Source organism: Bufo gargarizans, chromosome 4 (assembly GCF_014858855.1).
Source record: "Bufo gargarizans isolate SCDJY-AF-19 chromosome 4, ASM1485885v1, whole genome shotgun sequence".
NCBI classification, from domain to species: domain Eukaryota; kingdom Metazoa; phylum Chordata; class Amphibia; order Anura; family Bufonidae; genus Bufo; species Bufo gargarizans.
Genome location: NC_058083.1, coordinates 428,694,713 through 428,717,774, shown reverse-complemented (window position 1 = coordinate 428,717,774; position 23,062 = coordinate 428,694,713). Strand labels below are relative to the sequence as shown.

The following is a 23,062-nucleotide window of genomic DNA, read 5'->3' as shown; positions in this document are numbered from 1 at the left end:
ATGCTGCGGTATTTTCTCCGTCCAAAAAACGTAAGAGGGACTGAATTGATGCATCCTGAATAGATTGCTTTCCATTCAGAATGCATTAGGATAAAACTGGTCAGTCTTTTCCGGTATTGAGCTCCTGTGACGGAACTCAATACCGAAAAACAAAAACGCTGGTGTGAAAGTAGCCTTTTAACACAAACTCTTAACTTAAATTTCTTAACTCATGTGTTATCTTGAAACAAAAGTCATTGAAGGTGTTTGCTTAGCGCATTTAGTTTAGATAACACGTCTCATAAAGCATGAGTGTTAACGCTACCACATCCGTAGATGCTGTCATCAACACTTTCAAAGAAAGTCTGGGTAAGTATAGTACTGTTATCGCCCCTAAAAATCTCTAAATCAAGGAAATGTATGCCCTCAGTAGAATAAGCAGGAGTGAAGCCACTGGCCCCAATCATCACTATTGAGGTATTGCTCCACAGCCTCCTCTTCTGTACCTAGCCAGACAAAAAAGCAAATCATCGATGAAGCAACGGTATAAACCAATGTGAGAAGTGTAATACTGTGTAAAACGCCATATGAACAGGCTGGCATAACTGGGGGGCAAGCCCATCGCACACCCCCTGCATGCTGGTAAATACGTTATTAGTTAGGATAAATTCCATAGCTCTAAAAGGAATGGAGTCTGTAGCTCCAAGATCACTCCTGATAGCTGGAGAGTGCTTCTAAACGTCTGTAGGCCCAATTCATGAGAGATATGAGGGACAATGCTGATACATCAGGACAAGAAAAGGACTGTAGTAATACAATCAGATGTGAAAAATCTCTGAGATAAGATGGAAGCTGGAGAACATATGGTTGAAGGTGTAGATTTACGAAATGAGATAGAGAAGAGGTAATAGACCCCATCCCAGAAATGATATGTCTCCCCGAGGCGTTACCCAGGGACTTGTGTACCTTTGGCAAGAAATAGATAATCTATAAGTGGTGACCTTGTTTAGTAAGTAGACAAGATTTTCCAGCCCACTTGACAAGAGATTGGTAGTCCTCTAAAATAGATTTAGAGGGATCTTTACACAAAACATTATAATAATATCAAAGAGTAATCACAGAACCTAACGGACATAGGCATCCCGTTCATAAAGACTGCTCCGCCACCCGTGTCAACTGGTTTGATCACAATCTGATTACAAGACTTCCAAGTGTGTAAGGCTTGCCTCTCCTTGTATGTGGGATTATTAGTGTTGAGCGAAGTGCGTTTCAGATCATAGACCTGTCTCCGCACAGCATTCAAATGTATGGGATTCACAGAGGTGGAATTTGCTTTATCCGAAGTCTCATGAGACTTAGTTGAATAACTTTGGACTTCGATTATGCAACTTGAAAACCATTTTAAAACTGGGATCCGAAGTCGGCTTTGGTACCAGCTGGTACCTGGGTGCCGAAGCTGACTTCAGATCCCAGTTTTAAAATGGTTTTCAAGTTGCATAATCGAAGTCCAAAGTTATTCAACTAAGTCATGCAAGACTTTGAACATGGCGAATTTCACCTCGGTGGCCCATACATTTGATTCTGAAGACAGATCTCCATACAGCATTCAAATTAAGTTTTCAACGAAGCGGCTTCAGATCTACATTTCGAAGCTCCCTTCATCAAACACTAGAGATTGTTTCATGGGGAGATAGTTAGGAAGACTTCTAAAGTCATGAGGCACACTATTATACTCTTTGTGTGAGGATCCCTCTAGATCAGTATTAACCTTTTGTCAAGAGGGACAAACAATTCAACCTAAATCAAGTCTCTGTGTCGATGGGGGGGGGGGGGGGGGGGGGGGGGGGATCTTTTGGACCATTGAATTGTTAGTGCACATTATGGACTCTCAGAATGTCTCTCCTGAGTAAGATTAGAATATCGGCATTCATGTCCATGAGAAGAATTTCATTAGCTAGGTGCCTTCAGTGGGGTGATGATGATGTGCAGCTTCTGGAGTAAGAATTTCTTTTCCATTTAGTAATTGGTCACATTCAGATAACGTTGGTAAGGGTATGTGGGTATTTCCCTTGGTTGAGGAGACAATGTACTCAGTGGCCCTTCTGCCGAAAATCTTGACCAGAGCAGGTGTTGAGGTTGTATGGTATTTCGTACCGCTTTATATCAAAGATCTCAAAGAATTTAGGTTTGGCTAGAGATCTGTTGCTTTGTTCGTGTAAGATACATTCTGGTGGCTTTCTCAGGTTGCCCTTCTGGGCAGACTTTGACCAGATATACCTTAGGGCAGCATTTTAGAACAGTCTGTTTCCCACATTCTTTCACGCGTGAAGCGGAGAAATTGATTGTAGTTGGTGTAAGAAGGTACAAGGAATCATCGTGGATTATAGGTATGTGTCACTGAGGTTCCTGGCCTCGGTGGAGTAAGAGCCAGTTATCATGTGTCAGCAGCAGTTGCTGTTTGACACTTTGCTATTTAGTATGGCTGTAAATAGCTGATCCGGGACGGCTCTTACTGGGAGTAGTCAAAGTGCTGGGTGGGTGACTACTCCCCACGTTCCAGACCGGGTTTGGTCAGGCCTATAAAAAACAGCCAGCAGTGTCAGATGTGGAGGATTTATCTCTCTCTGGCAATCTCTGTACTAGGATCTGAGCCTTGTGCCAGGCTGAGGGCCTGAATCCGGCAGGACTGCTCTGTTCTGAGCTATGCCGGTCAGGTGTGGATTAACACCAAGGACAAAAGGTGACTGTTTTGCTTTTTTGAGCTATCTGGGTGTGAACTAACACCAATGCTGCAAATGAACTGTCGTACTGTGTACTTGCAACAAGTGTGAATAAACACTGAAGTTTTTGAGTTATAAACTGGTCTTTGCCTCTATACTGCGTCCGCTTGTCCAGACTACAAGAGTGAGTCCCCACATTGGATATTGATATTGTAGGTCCTCTTCCATGTTTTCTAACAGAGTTAGATGCTGAGGAAGGTTGTGAGTTATCGGAAGGTGGGGTAAGATGCATAGCTGAAACATGTCTGTCACCATTCAGTACACTTAATGGCAGCTTTACAGTGCTTTGCAATGGGGTTTGAAGAGGCGCAACACTTAAGACACTCAAGCTCCTTGAGCACACCAAGCACAGTCTCAGCAGAGCTAGCTGCGAGAAATATTGTACTCCAAAAAAAATGATGCCTTAGTGCAAGATGCCAAGGATAAGGCAGGACTCCACATTGCCCATTTGCAAGAAGTATAATTCAATCGATCAACTTCAACCAAACTTACATATCCATCTTCCCAATCGTCTTGTTCCAGAAGGTCAGCATCATGTGAAAAGCTAATAGAATTCCATTCCAGTGCAGAAGAACCTGGTGTTAGAGGTTCCTTTGCTAGTCTAAGCCTGAGCCCACAACATGCCTTAGGAGGGTGAGATTTTTGTGGATAGGGCACATATAACGGCAGTCCCTTTCTTCAAAAGCAGGAGCATCAGAGGTGGGAGGTGCTGTAAGTGGAACATCGTTCGCCTTAACTCGTTATTTATTTGTTGTGCTATCATACTTAAAGAATGATGATGAAGCTCACAACTTGATGAAGCTATGATGAGTAGGTTCATCAAGTTGTCTGGATCATTCTTCTTCCAAGCTTAGTCACTGATAAATTTATCAAAGCTTTGTTCTGTTCTGTACCTGGAGCCCTGGTGCCCATTTTTCTTGCATGCTATGTGGTAGTTTGGACACCACTGGATTCACACCTAGAGCAGTATCGAGGTTGATGGAGGTCTGATTTAGCCAGTTCCAGTCCCTTTAGAAGGTTATGCAGATCCTGGAGCTTGTGTTGTCCTTATTAGTTAGTCACTCCCGTGCTGCAGCAAGATTTTCCTCTGTATGACCCACATGAATTGCTCTTAGATGGTACATTTTGCTCTAGATTAGGCGTGGACTCTGCTTCCTACATCTGAGTTATCAGAAACCTGATGCATTTATTTTGGTCCAGTGACAGAGGAAGCCACAGAGCCTTTTGTGGACATGCTTTTGTCAGAAAGGTACTACTAGTACTGCAGCTTGCTCAAAGACCATGTGTGTACATGCAGACGCTGTAGACTTTTGACTAATTTTCCACCGATATATGTGAGAGAACTCTCTGATGAGTGTGAGTGGCAGTCTCTTCTATAACGAAGAAAGTGATCTCACTGTAATCAGTCCTCTAGTAACACCAGTTACATGTAGAATTCCAGTGAGGGAGTTGCAATGGATCTGCCTTTTAGGTAATTTTTTGAATGTACATTGAAAAACAATGAAAAAGGTCAAAGGAAAATCCTCTCTCCAGCTCTGAGATGCATGACAGACCGGAAAAGACTGCAGGACACAGCATGCAAGCTCACAGAAGAGGAGGAGTTACAAGATGAATGACAAAGAATTACAACCATAGATAACTTTATAAACCAAATAAAACAATGGCCACTAGATGGCAGCAAAGTACACTGAGTATAGTGGATAACAGTACAATTATGATGGATTCTAAATGAGAGCCATTAGCTGGGACAGCACACTATCTATTACCTATCTATTTACCATCAGTATTATCTTCCCATTATTATAATCTATCAATCTTTATCTATTGATCTATGTATTTATGTATATATCTACTTGGCTCCTATCTATTATGTATCTCATCTATCTACCTATCTATTTAATGTAACATAGTAACATAGTAACATAGTACATAAGGCCGAAAAAAGACATTTGTCCATCCAGTTCGGCCTGTTATCCCGCAAGTTGATCCAGAGGAAGACCCCTCTCTAGTAGCTATAGCCTGTAATATTATTAAGCTCCAGAAATACGTCCAGGCCCCTCCTGAATTCCTTTATTGTACTCACCATCACCACCTCCTCAGGCAGAGAGCTCCATAGTCTCACTGCTCTTACCGTAAAGAGTCCATAGTCTCACTGCTCTTACAGTATAGAGTCCATAGTCTCACTGCTCTTACAGTAAAGAGTCCATAGTCTCACTGCTCTTACAGTATAGAGTCCATAGTCTCACTGCTCTTACAGTAAAGAGTCCACAGTCTCACTGCTCTTACAGTATAGAGTCCATAGTCTCACTGCTCTTACAGTAAAGAGTCCATAGTCTCACTGCTCTTACAGTATAGAGTCCATAGTCTCACTGCTCTTACAGTAAAGAGTCCACAGTCTCACTGCTCTTACAGTACAGAGTCCATAGTCTCACTGCTCTTACAGTATAGAGTCCATAGTCTCACTGCTCTTACAGTATAGAGTCCATAGTCTCACTGCTCTTACCGTAAAGAATCCTTTTCTATGTTTGTGTACAAACCTTCTTTCCTCCAGGCGCAGAGGATGTCCCCTCGTCACAGTCACAGTCCTGGGGATAAATAGCTGATGGGATAGATCTCTGTACTGACCCTTGATATATTTATACATATTAATTAGATCTCCCCTCAGTCGTCTTTTTTCTAAAGTGAATAACCCTAATTTTGATAATCTTTCAGGGTACTGTAGTTGCCCCATTCCAGTTATTACTTTAGTTGCCCTCCTCTGGACCTTCTCCAGCTCTGCTATGTCTGCCTTGTTTACAGGAGCCCAGAACTGTACACAGTACTCCATGTGTGGTCTGACTAGCGATTTGTAAAGTGGTAGGACTATGTTCTTATCACGGGAATCTATGCCCCTTCTGATGCAACCCATTATCTTGTTGGCCTTGGCAGCAGCTGCCTGACACTGGTTTTTGCAGCTTAGTTTGCTGTTTATTAAAATTCCTAGATCCTTTTCCATGTCAGTGTTACCGAGTGTTTTACCATTTAGTATGTACGGTTGACTTGCATTTTTCCTTCCCATGTGCATAACTTTACATTTATCAGTGTTAAACCCCATCTGCCACTTATCTGCCCAAGCCTCCAGTCTATCCAGATCCCTCTGTAGTAGTATACTGTCCTCTGTAGTATATATACAGTATACTGTCCTCTGTAGTATATATACAGTGTACTGTCCCCTGTAGTATATATACAGTATACTGTCCTCTGTAGTATATATACAGTATACTGTCCTCTGTAGTATATATACAGTATACTGTCCTCTGTAGTATATATACAGTATACTGTCCTCATCAGTGTAAATTACTTTACACAGTTTAGTGTCATCTGCGAAAATTGATACTTTACTATGCAAGCCTTCTACAAGATCATTAATAAATATATTGAAGAGAATAGGGCCCAATACTGACCCCTGAGGTACCCCAATGTCTATGTATCTGTCTTTCCATCCATGTACCTTATTTCTGATCTTGTTCTTCACTCGCAGGTGAAGGTTTGGTTCCAGAACCGTAGAACAAAGCAGAAGAAGGACCAGGGGAAGGACTCAGAGTTGAGGTCGGTGGTTTCAGAGACGGCTGCCACCTGTAGTGTGCTCAGACTTCTGGAACAAGGTCGCCTTCTGTCACCTCCTGGTTTGCCTGGATTAATTCCTGCTTGTGCCACAGGTGCTTTAAGGGCCCCAAGCAGTTCTGACCATGGGGCCCCATCCCACCATAATGTTACCAGCACACCGCCTCACCAGTCTGGACTCCATACCTCCCCCACTGGACACAGCATCTTCAGCATGCCAGTGCCATCTCTACTGGGTTCAGTAGCCAACCGGTTGACATCTAACCCCCTTACAATGGCAGGAAACCTCCAGGAACTTTCGGCACGATACCTCAGCTCCTCAGCCTTCGAGCCCTACTCCAGGAGCTCCTCCAAAGAGGTTCTAGAGAAAAAGTCTCTGGACTGACCCTGCAGATAGTGTCTGTATGTCTGTCATGTGTGAAGATAAGTGTACCCCACATTGTACCCCAAAACCGGAGCCGTAAGGGTAGAATTCACAAGCCAGGTAGACAAATCTAGGAGACAGTGGGTCACTTAGGCAGTCAAAGTTTCCACTGAGCTCATGGAAAATAACTCACTAAATTCAGGCACCAGCAGTCACTTTTTAACCACACTGAACCATCTGGCTTTGGGGATTCTACTGGACTTATCCACATCCTCAGGACACATGCAGCACAACCTTCAGCTGCTGCGGGGGTTCACAGGACAGTTTTATTCCTCATTTGTCAGCAGACTACAGACAGAAGCAGATGTATAGAGGAGGCTGTGCGGCTGCTGTGAGGTTTACAGGACAGTTGCTGAATATTCCTCATCTGTCAGCAGACTACAGACATTAGCAGATGTATAGAGGAGGCTGTGCGGCTGCTGTGGGGATTACAGGACAGTTAGTGAATATTTTTCATCTGTCAGCAGACTACAGACAGTAGCAGGTGTATAGAGGAGGCTGTGCGGCTGCTGTGGGGTTTACAGGACAGTTGCTGAATATTCCTCATCTGTCAGCAGACTACAGACAGTAGCAGGTGTATAGAGGAGGCTGTGCGGCTGCTGTGGGGTTTACAGGACAGTTGCTGAATATTCCTCATCTGTCAGCAGACTACAGACAGTAGCAGATGTATAGAGGAGGCTGTGCGGCTGCTGTGGGGATTACAGGACAGTTGCTGAATATTCCTCATCTATCAGCAGACTACAGACAGTAGCAGGTGTATAGAGGAGGCTGTGCGGCTGCTGTGGGGTTTACAGGACAGTTGCTGAATATTCCTCATCTGTCAGCAGACTACAGACAGTAGCAGGTGTATAGAGGAGGCTGTGCGGCTGCTGTGGGGTTTACAGGACAGATGCTGAATATTCCTCATCTGTCAGCAGACTACAGACAGTAGCAGATGTATAGAGGAGGCTGTGCGGCTGCTGTGGGGTTTACAGGACAGTTGCTGAATATTCCTCATCTGTCAGCAGACTACAGACAGTAGCAGGTGTATAGAGGAGGCTGTGCGGCTGCTGTGAGGTTTACAGGACAGTTGCTGAATATTCCTCATCTGTCAGCAGACTACAGACAGTAGCAGATGTATAGAGGAGGCTGTGCGGCTGCTGTGGGGTTTACAGGACAGTTTCTGAATATTCCTCATCTGTCAGCAGACTACAGACAGTAGCAGGTGTATAGAGGAGGCTGTGCGGCTGCTGTGGGGTTTACAGGACAGTTGCTGAATATTCCTCATCTGTCAGCAGACTACAGACAGTAGCAGGTGTATAGAGGAGGCTGTGCGGCTGCTGTGGGGTTTACAGGACAGTTGCTGAATATTCCTCATCTGTCAGCAGACTACAGACAGTAGCAGGTGTATAGAGGAGGCTGTGCGGCTGCTGTGGGGTTTACAGGACAGTTGCTGAATATTCCTCATCTGTCAGCAGACTACAGACAGTAGCAGGTGTATAGAGGAGGCTGTGCGGCTGCTGTGGGGTTTACAGGACAGTTGCTGAATATTCCTCATCTGTCAGCAGACTACAGACAGTAGCAGATGTATAGAGGAGGCTGTGCGGCTGCTGTGGGGTTTACAGGACAGTTGCTGAATATTCCTCATCTGTCAGCAGACTACAGACAGTAGCAGTGTATAGAGGAGGCCTGTGCGGCTGCTGTGGGGTTTACAGGAACAGTTGCTGAATATTCCTCATCTGTCAGCAGACTACAGACAGTAGCAGGTGTATAGAGGAGGCTGTGCGGACTGCTGTGGGGTTTACAGGACAGTTGCTGAATATTCCTCATCTGTCAGCAGACTACAGACAGTAGCAGGTGTATAGAGGAGGCTGTGCGGCTGCTGTGGGGTTTACAGGACAGTTGCTGAATATTCATCATCTGTCAGCAGACTACAGACAGTAGCAGATGTATAGAGGAGGCTGTGCGGCTGCTGTGGGGTTTACAGGACAGTTGATGAATATTCCTCATCTGTCAGCAGACTACAGACAGTAGCGGATGTATAGAGGAGGCCTGTGCGGCTGCTGTGGGGTTTACAGGAACAGTTGCTGAATATTCCTCATCTGTCAGCAGACTACAGACAGTAGCAGATGTATAGAGGAGGCTGTGCGGCTGCTGTGGGGTTTACAGGACAGTTGCTGAATATTCCTCATCTGTCAGCAGACTACAGACAGTAGCGATGTATAGAGGAGGCCTGTGCGGCTGCTGTGGGGTTTACAGAACAGTTGCTGAATATTCCTCATCTGTCAGCAGACTACAGACAGTAGCAGGGTGTATAGAGGAGGCCTGTGCGGCTGCTGTGGGGTTTACAGGAACAGTTGCTGAATATTCCTTATCTGTCAGCAGACTACAGACAGTAGCAGATGTATAGAGGAGGCTGTGCGGCTGCTGTGGGGTTTACAGAACAGTTGCTGAATATTCCTCATCTGTCAGCAGACTACAGACAGTAGCAGATGTATAGAGGAGGCTGTGCGGCTGCTGTGGGGTTTATCAGGACAGTTCTGATATTCCTCATCTGTCAGCAGACTACAGACAGTAGCAGATGTATAGAGGAGGCTGTGCGCTGCTGTGGGGTTTACAGGACAGTTGCTGAATATTCCTCATCTGTCAGCAGACTACAGACAGTAGCAGATGTATAGAGGAGGCTGTGCGGCTGCTGTGGGGTTTACAGGACAGTTGCTGAATATTCCTCATCTGTCAGCAGACTACAGACAGTAGCAGGATGTATAGAGGAGGCTGTGCGGCTGCTGTGGGGTTTACAGGACAGTTGCTGAATATTCCTCATCTGTCAGCAGACTACAGACAGTAGCAGATGTATAGAGGAGGCTGTGCGGCTGCTGTGGGGTTTACAGGACAGTTGCTGAATATTCCTCATCTGTCAGCAGACTACAGACAGTAGCAGATGTATAGAGGAGGCTGTGCGGCTGCTGTGGGGTTTACAGGACAGTTGCTGAATATTGCTCATCTGTCAGCAGACTACAGACAGTAGCAGATGTATAGAGGAGGCTGTGCGGCTGCTGTGGGGATTACAGGACAGTTGCTGAATATTCCTCATCTGTCAGCAGACTACAGACAGTAGCAGGTGTATAGAGGAGGCTGTGCGGCTGCTGTGGGGTTTACAGGACAGTTGCTGAATATTCCTCATCTGTCAGCAGACTACAGACAGTAGCAGATGTATAGAGGAGGCTGTGCGGCTGCTGTGGGGTTTACAGGACAGTTTCTGAATATTCCTCATCTGTCAGCAGACTACAGACAGTAGCAGATGTATAGAGGAGGCTGTGCGGCTGCTGTGGGGTTTATAGGACATTTATATTCCTCATCTGTCAGCAGACTACAGACAGTAGCAGATGTATAGAGGAGGCCGTGTGGCTGCTGTGGGGTTTACAGAACAGTTGCTGAATATTCCTCATCTGTCAGCAGACTACAGACAGTAGCAGGTGTATAGAGGAGGCTGTGCGGCTGCTGTGGGGTTTACAGGACAGTTGCTGAATATTCCTCATCTGTCAGCAGACTACAGACAGTAGCAGGTGTATAGAGGAGGCTGTGCGGCTGCTGTGGGGTTTACAGAACAGTTGCTGAATATTCCTCATCTGTCAGCAGACTACAGACAGTAGCAGGTGTATAGAGGAGGCTGTGCGGCTGCTGTGGGGTTTATAGGACATTTATATTCCTCATCTGTCAGCAGACTACAGACAGTAGCAGATGTATAGAGGAGGCTGTGCGGCTGCTGTGGGGTTTACAGGACAGTTGCTGAATATTCCTCATCTGTCAGCAGACTACAGACAGTAGCAGATGTATAGAGGAGGCTGTGCGGCTGCTTTGGGATTTACAGGACAGTTGCTGAATATTCCTCATCTGTCAGCAGACTACAGACAGTAGCAGATGTATAGAGGAGGCTGTGCGGCTGCTGTGGGGTTTACAGGACAGTTGCTGAATATTCCTCATCTGTCAGCAGACTACAGACAGTAGCAGATGTATAGAGGAGGCTGTGCGGCTGCTGTGGGGTTTACAGGACAGTTGCTGAATATTCCTCATCTGTCAGCAGACTACAGACAGTAGCAGATGTATAGAGGAGGCTGTCCGGCTGCTGTGGGTTTCACAGGACAGTCTTATTCCTCATCTGTCAGCAGACTACAGACAGTAGCGGGTGTATAGAGGAGGCTGTGCGGCTGCTGTGGGGTTTACAGGACAGTTGCTGAATATTCCTCTTCTGTCAGCAGACTACAGACAGTAGCAGGTGTATAGAGGAGGCTGTGCGGCTGCTGTGGGGTTTACAGGACAGTTGCTGAATATTCCTCATCTGTCAGCAGACTACAGACAGTAGCGGGTGTATAAAGGAGGCTGTGCGGCTGCTGTGGGGTTTACAGGACAGTTGCTGAATATTCCTCATCTGTCAGCAGACTACAGACAGTAGCAGGTGTATAGAGGAGGCTGTGCGGCTGCTGTGGGGTTTACAGGACAGTTGCTGAATATTTCTCATCTGTCAGCAGACTACAGACAGTAGCGGGTGTATAGAGGAGGCTGTGCGGCTGCTGTGGGGTTTACAGGACAGTTGCTGAATATTCCTCATCTGTCAGCAGACTACAGACAGTAGCGGGTGTATAGAGGAGGCTGTGCGGCTGCTGTGGGGTTTACAGAACAGTTGCTGAATATTCCACATCTGTCAGCAGACTACAGACAGTAGCAGGTGTATAGAGGAGGCTGTGCGGCTGCTGTGGGGTTTACAGAACAGTTGCTGAATATTCCTCATCTGTCAGCAGACTACAGACAGTAGCAGGTGTATAAAGGAGGCTGTGCGGCTGCTGTGGGGTTTACAGGACAGTTGCTGAATATTCCTCATCTGTCAGCAGACTACAGACAGTAGCAGGTGTATAGAGGAGGCTGTGCGGCTGCTGTGGGGTTTACAGGACAGTTGCTGAATATTCTTCATCTGTCAGCAGACTACAGACAGTAGCAGATGTATAGAGGAGGCTGTGCGGCTGCTGTGGGGTTTACAGGACAGTTGCTGAATATTCCTCATCTGTCAGCAGACTACAGACAGTAGCAGGTGTATAGAGGAGGCTGTGCGGCTGCTGCGCGGCCAGTATGGTATGAAACAGAAAAACAAAAGATTCATGAGATGAATGTTGCTGATAGTATCCTGGCAGGTAGAGGGCCCCTGAGCGTTATTACTGGGGGTGCAATCCTCTCTGTACCTGGTCTATGAGAAAAGCGGCCGACTACTGTAGCAGCTGGGGGTTAAACAGTCAGAAGGTAATGGTTCCCCTCCAGTCCTACACAGGATGGGGAGAACAATAAGTAGGACCATCAAGTCCTTGGATGGATGTAAGCGCATTAGCAATAACATGGGATGGGGGGTCCCCAGAGGAGCTTTCGCTGCACCCCCTCTGCTGTAACCTATGATCTCTAATATATTAACAGAGGCAAAGGCAAACCAGAAAAGTCTCCATGAAGCCGAGTCACTGAGTAAACACTTTACTGACCCTAGAATATATACTCCAGTCACTTCTAGAGCTGCACGGACACACTGTTGCATCTTCTCTATACTGCAGTCACATCCAGAGCTGCACACATAACTCCATCGCTATGTCATGTCAACCACTCTACGTAACTACACTGACAATTGTGCTGCCCTATCATGTCTACACTCCGCTTACATCCAGAGCTGCTTTCATGAATTCTAATCTGTCATGTCTTACACTACAGTCATATCCGGAGCTGCTTTCATACCTTCCTGTAACTCAGGATCAGTACAGGATAAGTAATGTATGTACACAGTGACTGCACCGGCAGAATAGTGAGTGCAGCTCTGGAGTATAATACAGGATGTAACTCAGGATCAGTACAGGATAAGTAATGTATGTACACAGTGACTGCACCAGCAGAATAGTGAGTGCAGCTCTGGAGTATAATACAGGATGTAACTCAGGATCAGTACAGGATAAGTAATGTATGTACACAGTGACTGCACCAGCAGAATAGTGAGTGCAGCTCTGGAGTATAATACAGGATGTAACTCGGGATCAGTACAGGATAAGTAATGTATGTACACAGTGACTGCACCAGCAGAATAGTGAGTGCAGCTCTGGAGTATAATACAGGATGTAACTCAGGATCAGTACAGGATAAATAATGTATGTACACAGTGACTGCACCAGCAGAATAGTGAGTGCAGCTCTGGAGTATAATACAGGATGTAACTAAGGATCAGTACAGGATAAGTAATGTATGTACACAGTGACTGCACCGGCAGAATAGTGAGTGCAGCTCTGGAGTATAATACAGGATGTAACTCAGGATCAGTACAGGATAAGTAATGTATGTACACTGTGACTGCACCAGCAGAATAGTGAGTGCAGCTCTGGAGTATAATACAGGATGTAACTCAGGATCAGTATTGTATGGACACAGTGACTCCACTTTATATTGAAAATATTAAACGGAATCCATCATCCTTATTTTGGACTATTATCTGCAGTAAGACACGAGTTGTCCTGCAGATAAAGAGTCCGGATCCCTCTTTAGTATTTTCCTTCTGCCCCTTGCCCCCCGCTGTCAGCGCTCAGAGCTGGAGTACATTGTCAGGACTGCTGCTCAGGCGCACAGTCCTCTCCATTATGTTAGCGCCGCAGTCCTGACAGTGTATTTCAGTGCAGCTCTGGGTGCTGAGAGCGGGGGAGGGGGTGGAAATAAAACATTGTCACCTGGCCTCCTAATCTGCAGATAATAGTCCAGAATCAGTGAGATTTCCTTTAAAACATTTTCTAAGCAATGTCCCAAAATATCCCATGTTTTGTCTGCAGCAGCGTCCTGTTACACTGACACACAACAGGTGCTGTAATACAGCAGGAAATAAGCAGATCTTGAATGTTCATCTGCAATGGGAATCTCTGGCTTCTCCTGTGGAGGACTCCTAACCATGACTCCTATAGATGAGTGAACCCCCTGCCCAGGGAAAACTGGCACGTCTGTAGATCCAGATCATTCTGCAGTATACCCCCATCATTCCGGAGTGTACCTGCACCCTGTCATTCTGGAGTGTACCCCACCCCCATTATTCCAGTGTACCCCACCCCCAGTTATTCCAGTGTACCCCAATCCCATCATTCCACAGTGTACCCAGCCCTCCAATATTCCACAGTGTACCCACACCCTGTCAATCTGCAGTGTACCCCACCCTCAATCATTCTGCAGGGAACCCCCCATTATTCCAGTGTACCCGGCCCCTTATGATCATTCCACAGTGTAACCCGCCCCCCCAACATTCCACAGTATACCCTGCCCCCTAACATTACGCAGTGTACCCCCCTATTATTCCACAGTATACCCTGCCCCCTATCATTATGCAGTGTACCCCCCCAGCACAGTGTTCCTGCCCCCTATCATTCTGCAGGGAACCCCCATTATTCCAGTGTACCACACCCTCCATTATTCCAGTGTACCACACCCCCCATTATTCCAGTGTACCACACCCTCCATTATTCCAGTGTACCACACCCTCCATTATTCCAGTGTACTCCGCCCCCCATTATTCCAGTCCGCTGCAGTGTTCGCCGCCCGCTATGTTTGGATACGTGGACTTGTTTTGTTTAAACCCCCAGAGGTTTGTCGTAGTACTTGATTGCGCCGCAGGGCGCCAGCGCCTTCTGATCAGCTGACCTGGAGATTGGAGCAGCGCTCAGCGTCTTGAGATAATTATAGTAATTTTATTGTAAATTATTTAATTAAGGGGAAACAGATAAAATCGGGGTGAGATTCGCTGTGAGCTTTGGTTCTGGCCGTTTCGTGTTGATGTTGTGCGAGTGACGCATATATATATATAGAAGGCTGTATATATATATGAGAAGAGATTATGTATTTTTCACATTCTATTTAAAAGACAAATGATAATTATTTCGCTGCAGGACGACACCACAGATCCCGCAACATTTATGTTTCATTATGTGGATGTTTGGATCTGAAATTAAATGGAATATAACTGGATCTGGATGATCGGCTCTGGCGTCAGTTATTTCTTGCCCCTCCTCGCAGGGAGCGTGACTCAAAATGCCTGTGACATGCTGCATGCTACTGTGCATGGTGCCCTCTGCAGCCTCTCCTGGGCCTCATCTGGTCCTGCATCCTGTTCACTGCTTAGATTGTTCCAGACTACTGGAGCTTCTGCGCATGTCACGTGACCAGCACTACCATGTAATATCAGAGCAAAGTATCATGGGATATGTAGTTAAAACCTTTGCTGACACACAGGGATCTCTCTATTATGATAGTGGATAGAAGCTGGAAGTTAGACATGGCATGGGGCATAAGAGCACTGGAGGTGAGGTGTGGGGGCATAAGAGCACTGGAGGTGAGGTGTGGTTGGCAGAAGAGCACCGGAGGTGAGGTGTGGGGGGCAGAAGAGCACTGGAGGTGAGGTGTGAGGGGCAGAAGAGCACTGGGGGTGAGGTGTAGGGGGCAGAAGAGCACTGGAGGTGAGGTGTGGGGGCAGAAGAGCAATGGAGGTGAGGTGTGGTGGGCAGAGGAGTACTGGAGGTGAGGTGTGGGGGGCAGAAGAGCACTGGAGATGAGGTGTGGTTGGCAGAAGAGCACTGGAGGTGAGGTGTGGGGGGCAGAAGAGCACTGGAGGTGAGGTGTGGGGGACAGAAGAGCACTGGAGGTGAGGTGTGCGGGGCAGAAGAGCACTGGAGATGGTTGGGGGCAGAAGAGCACTGCCTCCCCACACTGGGGCAGAATACAACTGGAGGTGAGGCTCAAAAGAGCACTGGAGGTAAGGTTTGAGGGGCAGAATAGAACTGCCTCCCCACACTGGGGCAGCAGAGCACTAGAGGTAAGGTGGGCAGAAGAGCACTTGAGGTAAGGTGTGAGGGGAGGGCAGAAGAGCACTGGAGGTAAGGTGTGAGGGGAGGGCAGAAGAGCATTGGAGGTGAGGTGTGGGGGGGTGGGGGTGGAAAAGAGCACTAGAGGTGAGGTGGGGGAGGGCAATAGAGCACTAGAGGTAAGATATAGGGGGGGGCAGAAGAGCACTGGAGGTGAGGGGAGGGAGAAGAGCATGGGAGGTAAGGTGTGGGGGGCAGAAGAGCACTGGAAGTAAGTAGTGGATGGCAGAAGAGCACTGAAGTTAAGGTGTAGGGGTAGAAGAGCACTAGAGGTGAGTTGTGGGAGGGGAAGAGCACTGGAGGTGAGGTGTGGGGGGGAAAGAGCACTGGAGGTAAGGTGTGTGGAGGGCAGAAGAGAACTGCCTCCCCACACTGGGGCAGAAGAGCACTAGAGGTGTAGGGCAGGGTAGAAGAGCACTAGGAGGTAAGATGTGGGGAGCAGGGGTGCAGAAGAGCACTAGAGCTGAGGTATGGGGGAAGGGCAGAAGAGCACTGGAGGTGAGGTGTGGGGGGGCAGAAGAGCACTGGAGGTGTGGGGGGAGAGCACTGGAGGTAAAGTGTGTGGGGGGGAGCACTGGAGGTAAGGTGTGGGAGGGGAAGGGCACTAGAGGTGAGGTATGGGGGAAGGGCAGAAGAGCACTAGAGGTGAGGGGGGCAGAAGAGAACTTCCTCCCTACACTGGGACAAAAGAGCAATGGAGGTGTGGGGGGAGGGCAGAAGAGCACTGGAGGTGAGTTGTGGGGGGAGAGTTGGCAGAAGAGCACTGGTGGTAATATTTGTGCAGTGGCCTGGTTTGGGGTGGCCCCAACGCTATGCAACGCCCCCTGACACCATCTAGGTGTCACCATGTGTTGCTGCTCTCTGGAAGGGATGGTAAGGCGTGGTGCACCCAAATGAGAAATAGGTCCAGAGAGTCAGGGTCTGCATTAAACCAGGGTGCTTCTTTACTGGAGGAATTCAGGCACAAAATAATACAGGTGAGGCATAGGTCTGGCTTCTCCACTCTCCTCCCTAGGACCAGGCATAGGGCTGGCTTCTCCAGTCTCCTCCCTGAGATGTGGCATAAGGCTGGCTTCTCCAGTCTCCTTCCTAGGACCAGGCATAGGGCTGGCTTCTACAGTCTCCTCCCTGAGACGAGGCATAGGGATGGCTTCTCCAGTCTCCTCCCTGAGACGAGGCATAGGGCTGGCTTCTCCAGTCTCCTCCCTGGCAGAAGAAGGGTTTGATGCTGGGGAAAGGCCTGAGCTAGCTGTCCCTCTCTCTCTTCAGAAGGCTGGTACCCTGGTCCAAGGCTGGTGATCCAGGGTCTGTGGCAGAGTATCCCCGTCTCAGCGTCTTCTTCTGGTCACTCAATATTCTGGCAGAGTCTCCCCTCCAAGCACTGGTCCCTAACTGCAGAACACTAGGGGCTCTAACTGCTTTTGGTCTATACCAGCTAGACTGGAATATTTTAGTGGGAGGGGTGTGGTGGAGAAGCTCAGCACAAACAGATACAATGTTACACTTTCCGTCTCTTATAGACTTGCATTAGAGCTTTAATGATACTCAATGGCAAAAACAAGTTTCCAGACATAACAACAGAGCTAAAACCAGACAGTCACAAGGTCAAGCTGTCTGCTTTTTGGTGGTAAACAAGTCGGGTTTTTCCCTCCAAAACATGCTCTTCTTTAAACTCTAAGGCAGCTGTGGAAAATTACCAGCTTCTCATTTAAAGTCCTAACAGTTTCTCAGTATTCATTAACCTTTTCCACAGAGCATCATAAATACAGTGCAAATGACAAAGATATATCTCACAACATACATATAAAATGCAGTAACACAGTAATAAACAGTATATGTTAACCATTTCAAGAGAAATAAAGTAAGACATTTTAACTTTGCATAAGGGAAACGGGAAAATATACACAAATGTCCAGACTTCACAGTACTCCTGCTCCAGGGCACTACATGTGGGTGGGGGAAGAAGAGCACTGGAGGTGAGGTGTGGGGGAGGGCAGAAGAGCACTGGAGGTAAGGTGTGGGGGAGGGGCAGAAGAGCATTGGAGGTGAGGTGTGGGGGAGGGCAGAAGAGCACTGTAGGTGAGGTGTGGGGGGGGCAGAAGAGCATTGGAGGTGAGGTGTGGGGGAGGGCAGAAAAGCACTGGAGGTAAGGTGTGGGGGGGCAGAAGAGCACTGGAGGTAAGGTGTGGGGGGGGGGGGGCCGAAGAGCATTGGAGGTGAGGTGTGGGGGAGGGCAGAAGAGCACTGGAGGTGAGGTGTGGGGGAGGGCAGAAGAGCACTGGAGGTAAGGTGGGGGAGGAGCAGAAGAGCATTGGAAGTGAGGTGTGGGGGAGGGCAGAAGAGCACTGGAGGTAAGGTGTGGGGGGGGGGGCAGAAGAGCATTGGAGGTGAGGTGTGGGGGAGGGCAGAAGAGCACTGGAGGTAAGGTGTGGTGTAGGGACAGAAGAGCATTGGAAGTGAGGTGGGGGGCAGAAGAGCATTGGAAGTGAGGTGGGGGAGGAGCAGAAGAGCATTGGAAGTGAGGTGGGGGGCAGAAGAGCATTGGAAATGAGGTGGGGGAGGGGCAGAAGAGCACTGGAAGTGAGGTGGGGGCAGAAGAGCATTGGAAATGAGGTGGGGGGAGGGGAAGAAGAGCACTGGAGGTTAGGTGTGGGAGAGGGGCAGAAGAGCACTGGAAGTGAGGTGGGGGCAGAAAAGCACAGGGTGCCAGGTGTGGGGTTGCTGGAAATTACTGTTGGATGAATCTCAGTATGAGTCACTCTGCATTAGGCACTTGTTCACATCTCGTTTTTGCAGTACGTTTGTAGACAGAAAACACATATAGAAACATATGGCTTGACCCATAGATTAATTGGGCAAACATTGTTCTAAAGTTGGTAGTAGAAAAAGCAGAAGATAAGATGGCACTGCTGGGTGTCACTAACAAGTGCACTGGGTCCTCAACTACCTGTCCCTTTAACTTGGGGCAGGTTGTCAGCCAACCTCTGTGTCGAATAGCACCGTATGCTCCTGCCCGAAGATTTTATCAATGAATGAAGCATCGTTTAATCAACACCTTTTCTACTTTTCTCCACATAGTCATTGTTCTAAAGTTCACACTTTTGACTCCGTTTTTCACTGTTTAGGTTTTTGTACAGCTTTTTTTGCAGGACCGAATAACGTAGCACACCACGCTTTCCTGTCCTGCAAAAAAAAACTATAGAAACATATACTTTTTTTTTTTTTTAACCTTGCAGTGAATGGGAGACGGATGGAAACGTAAAAAAAAAAACTATATTTTTATCTGTTAAATGTATAAATTTCAATACCTTCAAATCTATTTTTTTTTAAAATCACAAATATATGTTTTATGGTAACGATCACATTGAAACGTATGCGCATCAAAGTATACTTAAAAAAAAGGATAGAAAAACCACAACATTGAATTCATTTCTGTATGTTTTTTTATACTATATATCTAAATGTATCAACCTGATGTACAGCAAAAACAAGGTGTGAACAGGCCCTTGGGTCACACGCAGAGCTCACCTGCAGTTCCTCTCTTTGTCCTGTGACCTTGCAGCTCCTCTCACAAAATACTTCTTCTCAACAGGAAACTAGAATGATAGTGAATGCAGCTCTGGATGCCACTGAAGTATAAGACATGCTGCAGCATCGCAATCATGAATGCAACTCTGGCAGAATTCATATGGCAACAGTGTAGGATTGTGACTGCAGCTTTGGAAGTAACTGGAGTAATAGCATCTGCAATAGCATGAACACCCCCCAACTGCTCTGCATCCTCTGCACACACCTTGTGTAGCACACGCAGTACCCCAGACCTAAGGCTATCTGCTATTGTTATGCTATGTTTTTCCATATTATGTTTGTGGTCCTGGCTACGGTGGGAACCTTGTGGAAGAACCGAGGGGGAAGGGATGACTTGACTGTCAACTATGGATGGCTGGGGTGTGCGGGAAGCCATGGCCGGGTGCGAGCTAAATGAGGGGCACATGCACCACAAGAGAATTATATCACCTTCAGACCGTGTTCACACCACAGTTAGAGCAGCGGTTAGGACCCCTTGCCATGCTGAGAACCGTGATGTGGTGCATGATGGGCTCCGATATCTCCATGACTGGAATATATTGGCAAAAATCTCAGCTTTTAATACCTTCATTCATGTCTTGCCAGCATAGTCAGTGTTATATCTGTTTGGTGCATTTTCTCTCTGTGTCTTAAATGAGGGGCATGCCTGATGGTGAGAGAGGTGAAGAAAGGGGAAGGGCGGGAGGGGTGAGAGCACGGCGTCCATGATGGGACCGTGAGGCGGCGCTAAATAGGCCTCCTTCGCCCCTCCCACAAACGCAGGCTGAGCTTCAGCCTTGACTACTTGTGGTCCTGGCTATGGTGGGAACCGTGTGGAAGAACCGAGGGGGAAGGGATGACTTGACTGTCAACTATGGATGGCTGGGGTGTGCGGGAAGCCATGGCCGGGTGCGAGCTAAATGAGGGGCAAAAATCAACGGGTAGGAAAGATAAATGTGGAACTCATAGAGCTAAGCTGGTGAAGGCTTTGGCAATCTCGGCCCGCGGATTTGGAATGTAGTGCGTGAAACAGGAAGATTGCCATCTGCCCATTTTCTGGATGACGTTCGCTGGGACTCCGTGACTTGAAGCCGCGGAGGCCGCCCCTATGCGAAATGAATGTCCCGAGATGGCCTTGACGTCGAACCCTAGTCCAGAAGCTAAGGTTCTGATATGGTGAATGAACTGTGAAGCCGTGAGATATTTGGAGTTGAAGGGAAAGAGAGGGCTGCCTGGCGTGGAAACCTTTGAGATGGCGAGTAGTTTTTTGAACACGGCAACCGGGCACCATTCATTGAAGGTCTGGTAATAGCAAATTTTGACTGGCGGTCCCACTTGAGAAGTTTTGGTGGAAGGGAGTGATAGGGTGCAATGCGTCTGCTGCCAGACCAATTGATCTGAAGTGGGGCCTGCGTGTCCACTAGAGCTGGTGAATTCCCCAGGCTATAAGAACCCGTAGAAACAGAGGTACATGGCTGCTTTGATCACTATGCTTTTATATGGCCCGAAAGGATCATTGTCTAGGGAGGTGGAAAAGGCCCTGAACATTGCCCCGGTGACTGGTTTTCTACGGGACTCTGGCTTGTTGCTGTTCTTTTGGATCCCTCTGAGGGTGGATTTGATGGCCTGAGAAGAAAATATGGACTAGCTGGCTGGGTGATCTGAAGTGAAGAAATGTTGTACCCCTGCAAGGTATAATTTGATGGTATTGAAAGATAGGTGAAGGTCTGTGTGACAATAAGCCAGGAATGCCATGACATAAGTTGTTCGGTCCAGGTGTTCTTGTGGGTGTCTGAGGGAGAATTGTGTGAAGGTTTACCACCCTGTCTTGTAATTCCTGGCTGTATTGAGGGATAAAGAATGATGGATGAGTGATCTAGCCGTTCTGACATGCTTGCTCAATCCATCGTCAGCGTCTCGAGGGCGGGTGGAGGGACCCCTGATGGATCCGCGTCTGGCATCACCTGAAAGAAAACCGGGAAGTTGAAACGAGAGAGGGCATTGGCCGCTGTGTTTGCTGAACCCTGTATGAACCTGCATGAAAAATGAAAATTATACTTTAAAGCAAGGCACACTAGTTTGCGGACAAAAGGCATGATTTGTGGGGAAGAGGAACGGCCTTTGCTGAGGATTTCTACCACTGCCTGATTGTCCGTGACGAAGATGACCGGTTTGTTCCTCCAGATCTCCCCCCAGGTCTGGGCAGCTGCCACGATGGGATAGATTTCTAAAAGTGGAGAGGATTTGATGGAACTCTGGATGGAAGAAATCTGAGGCGGCCAGGGACCCGCGAACCAGTGGTTGTTGAAAATGGCTGCAAACCCTTTTGAACCTGCTGCGTCGGAAAAGACTGTGGGAGAATTATCGTCCCAGGAAGGGACGAAGAGGGAGATGCCATTCCAGCTGGACAGGAAATGGTGCCACATGTGGAGATCGGCCGTTGCGGCGGCATCGAGGTGGATCAAGGAGTCCTGATCAGAGGCAGCAGGTAAAAGCTGCAGCAATCTGGAGATGAATGCCCGCCCCGGGGCATGATCTTGAAGGCAAAATTTAACATTACCATAATTGACTGGAGTTCGACCTTGGTGAGGGTCCTGGCCGTGACAGACTTCCTGATGGAATCTTGGATTTTTCTGAATTTTTTGTCGGGCAATCTGGCTTCCATCTTACCAGTATCCTAGATGATCCCCAGGAAGGTTATGACTGAAGATGGACCTTCAACTTTTGCCGGGGCAATCGGGACGTTCAGTTTTGAGAACAAGTCGAGAAGTACCTGGAGCTGATTGGGTGCTTGATCTGCGGTCTCGATCAACAGAAAGTCATCAAGGTAATGGATGACCCTGGAGCATCCACCGTGGTTGACCAAGACCCAGTGGAGAGCTATGGCAAATTGATCAAACAGCCAGGGGGTGCTCTTTGATCCAAAGGTCAGTCTATCTGAGAAATAGTACAGTTCCCTCCACTTGATGCCATAGAATTTCCATAAATGAGGTGAGACTGGGAGAAGTTTGAAGGCGTCGGCAATGTCTGCCTTGGAAAGCCAAGCGCCTGACCCCAGCTGGAGAATCAACCGAATGGCTTTGTCCAAGGAAGAGTACCGCATGGAGAAGTCCTCTGAAGGGATGAGTGAATTTAAACTGGGTGTGCTGGAAGCATGAGGAGCAGAAAGGTCGAATATCAGTCTTTTTTTATTGGAAAACTTTTTTGTGACCAGGCCAATGGGGTTGACCCTCCATATGTCAAAGGGGGGGGGATGTGAATGGACCCAGGAGAAAACCCTTGCTGATTTCGGACTGGATGAGGGAGTCCACTGATTCAGGATCTGCTAAGGCGGAACGGAGATTGGAACCCTCCCAAGTTGTCTGCGGGGAGAAAACTAGCCCTGTATGGAACCCCTGTGAAAATCCGGAAACCAAAAACTGCACGAATGCGGGGTCGTGGTGATGCAGAAGGAGGGCGGCTAGTAGGTCGATGTTGACTCCAGCTAGTCATGGCTGTTTGGATGACCTTTGCGGACAGGACGACTGGGGATGGGCCCTGAAACAAATCGAGCAAACATGCAAAGCCTTGCATTTTGCAAAATAGCAATCAGACCAGTTAAAATTGTTGCAGACCTGACTTCTGCCCAAAAACACTATGGGCCTGCCCCATTTGTCTACATTCTGCCCTGAACTTGAAGACCCGGAAGGGATGGCAGAGGGTCTGCCTTGGGCCAGAGCCCCTGAATTGGGACACCAGTCGGAGGAATGCGAGATGGACTGGCAGTTGGCACAGGTGGGAGATTTGAGGCCCGCAAAATGCCTGCAGAACAGCTC

General features: G+C 47.7%; 1 protein-coding gene across 1 annotated transcript; it reads left to right on the top strand.

The window, feature by feature from the left end:
- The first annotated feature begins 6,243 nt into the window (after positions 1-6,243).
- On the top strand, positions 6,244-6,747 carry LOC122935470 (ventral anterior homeobox 1a-like). Its single transcript, XM_044291236.1, has one exon. It carries the CDS (start codon positions 6,244-6,246, stop codon positions 6,745-6,747), a length of 504 nt encoding a protein of 167 aa, XP_044147171.1.
- The last annotated feature ends 16,315 nt before the right edge of the window (positions 6,748-23,062 follow it).

Bases quoted from the DNA above. Each gene is read 5' to 3' on its own strand.
- LOC122935470 (XM_044291236.1), top strand. From the start codon at position 6,244: ATGTACCTTATTTCTGATCTTGTTCTTCACTCGCAGGTGAAGGTTTGG.